The sequence below is a fragment of the Corapipo altera genome, unplaced genomic scaffold, assembly GCF_003945725.1.
Source record: "Corapipo altera isolate COAL_440 unplaced genomic scaffold, ASM394572v1 60353, whole genome shotgun sequence".
Taxonomy (NCBI): Eukaryota; Metazoa; Chordata; class Aves; order Passeriformes; family Pipridae; genus Corapipo; species Corapipo altera.
In genome coordinates this window covers 1,107-5,898 of record NW_020886593.1, presented here as the reverse complement: position 1 = coordinate 5,898, position 4,792 = coordinate 1,107, and the positions used below count along the sequence as shown (strand labels likewise).

The 4,792-nt window shown below is 65.2% G+C and overlaps 1 protein-coding gene across 1 annotated transcript in view; it reads left to right on the top strand.

Annotated features, from left to right (window-relative positions):
* The first annotated feature begins 1,071 nt into the window (after positions 1–1,071).
* LOC113941264 (dematin-like) overlaps positions 1,072–4,792 on the top strand; it is a 4,820-nt gene continuing 1,099 nt past the window's right edge. Inside the window, exons 1-12 of the mRNA XM_027632420.1 lie at positions 1,072–1,184; positions 1,433–1,489; positions 2,062–2,136; positions 2,288–2,443; positions 2,582–2,626; positions 2,761–2,872; positions 2,982–3,038; positions 3,122–3,274; positions 3,357–3,466; positions 3,554–3,659; positions 4,073–4,134; positions 4,276–4,324. Coding sequence (XP_027488221.1) covers positions 1,472–1,489; positions 2,062–2,136; positions 2,288–2,443; positions 2,582–2,626; positions 2,761–2,872; positions 2,982–3,038; positions 3,122–3,274; positions 3,357–3,466; positions 3,554–3,659; positions 4,073–4,134; positions 4,276–4,324 — 943 coding nt within the window. The 5' untranslated portion in view covers positions 1,072–1,184; positions 1,433–1,471. The remainder of the gene's footprint in view (positions 1,185–1,432; positions 1,490–2,061; positions 2,137–2,287; positions 2,444–2,581; positions 2,627–2,760; positions 2,873–2,981; positions 3,039–3,121; positions 3,275–3,356; positions 3,467–3,553; positions 3,660–4,072; positions 4,135–4,275; positions 4,325–4,792) is intronic.

Below are 4,792 nucleotides of genomic sequence, written 5' to 3'. Positions count from 1 at the left end.
TGCGCCAGATAAGATGTCCCCGCGTCCCCCAGCGCGGGGGGGGGGGGTGACGACGGGACAGACACACAGCGTGGCCGAGCTGGTTGTGCAGCCCTGGCACCCTTCACCAGGTTTTTTGGCACATCTCTCCGCACCCCCCCGGCTCGGGGTTGTTTTTCCTTCCCCTCCGGCGTCCGCATCCAGCCGTCCCCGCACCCCCCTCCCGCCGCTCCCGCCGCTTCCTCCGCCATCGCATCCATCTGCTCGCTGCCACCGCGGCCCCGCCGGTGTCCCAAACGCCCCCGGGGGTGTGACCGGAGGCCGGGGGGCTGCCCTGGCCCCGCCGCTGGAAAGTGTGAGCTCATGGGTGTGCCCGGACAATGCCGCCTTGTGCCGCGCTCGGGGCTCATCCCGTCCCACCGGCCCCCGGCTCTGCAGACCCCCGGGGGGACTGGGAGGTGCTGGGGGTGGGAGGGTTAAAAATCCTCTCCGGTGACGAATATGGGGGTCACTTGTGGCTGGGGGGGATGGAGCTGCCGGCAGGGCCTCCTCGTGCCGGGCTGGACCCTCCCTCGTGCCGGCAGCGGGAGGATGCTCCCAGATTTCTCAGACCTGCTCCTTCTCCATCTCTGCATCCCAAAAGGGGTGATTCGCCCGTCCTGGGGGCCGTGGGGCTGGGGGACAGCAGGGTTGTGGTCCCCAGAGGGGGTGACACCCCCCAGCCCAGGGTTGGGGTTCGAGGCTGGAGGGTTCCAGCACTGTTGTTGCCCTGCTCGCACGAGGCTTTTCCCAACTCCCTCCCCCCTCCGAGAGAAGAAATTTTGAGGAGAATGGGGAATTTTCCCCTTTGTGTGCGCGGCATTGTGGGTGTAAAGCACAGGGAGGGCCGAGGCCCCGGGGGGCTGTGGGGGGCTGAGCACAGCACGCCCGTCCCGCTCCCGCTGGAGCCTTCTCGAGGCCGCCGGACAAAAGGGCGTCATTCCCGCTGCTCCCGCTTGCCAGCACCGTCAGCAGCCGCCAGGCAGCCGGCACGGGCAGGGGACACACGGCCGGGCACTGGGGTCCGCAGGGACAGCGGCGGGGATGAGGTGGAGCTCCACCTTCCTGTGAGTCACCGCCACCTCTCCCGTCTCCCTTGCAGAGGGAATATCCGAGCCCCAGCCCGGTGTCGGCGTCCAGAGGGATGTGGAGCCACAGAGGCAGCGGTGAGTGCCCCGTGCCTGTCCCCCCTGCCTGGGGGACAGTGGCACCCCCTGGGAAGCCTGTCCTGCTGCCAGCACAGCGATATTTGGCAGGGGGGGACGTGCCAGCCTCGTGCCGCGTTAGGGTTTGGTGCCTGGGGGGCTGCCCCATGGCAGGAGGGTGGTGAGACGTGGGCACCTCGCCCCTGACCAACATGGGGGTGCTCTGTGCCCACCCTGGCTGTGCCCCCAGCCCTCTGCTGTCCCCACAGGACCCTGTGACTGACACAACCTCTCCTGCCCACAGCTGAATGGAAAGACTGCAGAAGGTAAGGGGGGCCGTGGGCAGGGTCCTGGGGGATGTGGGCAGGGTGCTGGGGGTCCAGAAAGGGTGCTGGGGGTCCAGGACAAGGTACTGGGGGTCCAGAAAGGGTGCTGGGGGTCCAGGACAGGGTGCTGGTGGTCCAGAAAGGATGTTGGGGGTCCAAGCAGGGACTAGGGGTCCAAGCAGGGCCTGGGAGTCCAAGACAGGGTGCTGGGGATGCAGGCAGGGTGCTGGGGACATACAGGCAGTGGCTAGTGGCCAAGGGCAGGGGCTGGTGGCCAAGGACATGTGGGAATGGGATGCCCTTAGCAGGGCTCTGCCTTCCTCCTCCTCCTCCTCCTCCCAGCCCAACCTGGCAGCACCATCTAGTGGCAGCGTGTCCTGGCCAAGCCACTGTCCCCAGAGGAGCAAAGGAGACCCCAGTGCCCCCCCCAGAAATCTCCAAGGAGTCTTTATCCCGGGGTACTGAGGTCCATGGGCACCGTGGTTGTCCCCCGGCCCCCCTGCCACGCCCCGGGCTCCCAAACACAACCCTGAGCTCCTTCCTGGGCCTAAAATGTCTCCTTTTCCTTCCAGCAGCCACTGACCTCCCCTGGGAGCGTCTGTTCTTCCCGTGGATCCAGCGTTCCTGGATCACCCTCCAGCATCGTGGTAAGAAGCCATTCCCACCTTCCCACCACATCCCTCCACCCTTGGGGACAGGAATGCACCTCCCCAAACCCCCTCCATCACCCTGGCAGGGCCACATTCCCGAATATCCTCTTTCCACGCTCCAAATGAAGGCGTTTTCCCTCCTTTCCAGGCCAAAATGGACAACGAGGTCCTGGGATACAAGGACCTGGCTGCCATCCCTAAGGACAAGGCGATCCTGGACATCGAGCGCCCCGACCTGATGATCTACGAACCCCATTTCACCTACTCTCTCATGGAGCACGTGGAGCTGCCCCGGAGCCGGGAGGTGAGGATGCCCCTGGGCCCCTGGCCTGTGTCCATGGGGTGTTTTTGGGGAAGGGGAGGGATCATGGCAGGGGGGAGGAATCCCAGCTGTGGGGCTGCCAGAATAAAGTGGAATAAAATGCTTCTTGCCTCCCTGCAGCGCTCCCTGTCTCCCAAATCCATCTCTCCCCCTCCGTCTCCAGAGGTGAGTAACACGCTTGGGGCTTGGGATGCAGGGGGTGGAATTCTGGGGAGGAGGAGGAGGAGGAGGAGGGGGCGATGCTGAATTCTGGGGAGGGGAGGTCTGGCTGATGGCTGCTCCTCCCTGTTTGCCCGCAGGTCATCCGGGAGTGGCTGGAGAGCCGGCAGCCCCCCACCAGCACCCCCGTGCCCGCCTCGCGCCAGGGCGGCTCCTCCACCCGCAGCAGCGTCCAGCACTTCCACCGACCCGGTACGACCCCCTGGCACCGGGACCCCACCCACAGAGGGCCCTCCTGGCGCTGCCAAACCCACCCTGGTGGTCCCTGAACACCCCTCGACCCCCCTCTTTGTCCTTCCAGAGACCGACACCACGGAGCTCAACATATACAAGAAGCCCCCGATCTACCGGCAGAAAGGTGAGTGTGGGGGTGTGTGGGGTCTGTCCTGTGGGTTGGGGCGCCCCAAAAGGCACTGCCTCACCCCCCCCTGCACCCTACAGACCACCATTCCAGTGCCCACCACGGGAAGCATCTCATTGAGGACTTGATCATCGAATCCTCCAAGTTCCCGGCGGCGCAGCCCCCCGACCCCAACCAGCCCGCCAAGATCGAGACCGACTACTGGCCGTGCCCCCCGTCCCTGGCCGTCGTGGGTAGGTGGGAATGGGGGAGTTTATCCCTCTCAGAAACCCCTGTGGGGTGCCAAGGGCTCTGACACCCCCCCCGTGCCCGCAGAGACGGAGTGGAGGAGGCGGATGGCCTCCAAGAGAGGGGAGGAGGAGGACGAGGACCTGACGGAGGAGATGAAGAACCTGCGGGAGCTCCAGAAGCAGGAGCTGAGCAAGGTGAGGGGCAGAGCGGGCAGGCAGCGCCTCGAGAGGGGCTGGGGGGGTGTTGATGTTGCTCCCAACGCGCGTTCCCTTCGTCCCCAGGTCACCTCCAACCTCGGGAAGCTGATCCTGAAGGAGGAGATGGAGAAATCTCTCCCGATCCGGAGAAAAACCCGCTCGCTGCCGGACCGGACGCCCTTCCACACGTGTACGTGGGGTGTTCCTCTCACAGCCCGGCCCTTCCCTGCCTCACCCGCTGGCTCTGGCTGCCTGTACCCCTGCCTGTACCTCCTGCATCCCTGCCTGTGCATCCCAATCCCTGCCTGCATCCCTGCCTGTATTTCACACATCCCTACCAGTTCCTGCATCCCTGCTTGCACCCCTGCCTGTACTTCCCAATCCCTATCTGCACCCCTGCCAGCTCCTGCACCCCTGCCTGTACCTCCTGCATCCCTGCCTGCACCCCTGCCAGCTCCCACATCCCTGCTCAAGCTTCCTACATCTCTGCCTGTACCTCCCACATCCCTGCCAGCTCCCACCTCCCTGCCTGCCCCTCCCACCTCCCTGCCTGCCCCTCCCACCTCCCTGCCTGCCCCCCTGACCATCTCTCCTCTCTTCCAGCCCTACACACGAGCTACAAGAGCTCCTCCCTGCCAGCCTCGGGCAGGAGCACCCTCACCCGGGTGAGTGGGTAGCAGCAGCCACCACCCCGCACTCCTGGGGTCATGCCCCACCCCGGACAGGCTCGGGGGTGGCCCTGCTCTGACCCTGTCCCCTGTCCCCTGTCCCCTGTCCCCTGTCCCCTGTCCCCTGTCCCCCTGCAGCTGCAGTCAGCAGAGTTCGGCTCGGCGGGGAGCGAGAAGGGCAGTCCAGGTGAGGATCAGCCCATGGAACGGGGCTGTTTTTTGGGAGAAGGGTTGTGGGGGAGTCCCAGGGGGTGTGGGAGAGTCCCAGGGGATGGGGGGATGTCCCAAGGATGTGGAGATGTCCTGGAAATGTTGGGGTGTCCCAGGGGATGTGGAGATGTCTGGGGGGATGTGGGAATGTCCTGGAGTTGTGGGGGTTTCCCGGGGGATGAGGGGGTGTCCCAGGGATGTGGGGATGTTCTGGAGTTGTGTGGGTTTCCCAGGGGATGTGGGGATGTCCTGGGAGATGTGGGGATGTCCCAGAGTTGTGGGGGTGTCTCAGGGGATGTGGGCATGTCCTGGAGATGCAGGGATGTCCTGGGAGGTACAAGGGTGCCCTGAGGGATGTGGGAATGTCCCAGAGATTCATGGATGTCCTGGAGATAAGGGGGTGCCCCAGGGGATGTGTGGACATCCCAGACATGGGGGGTTGTCC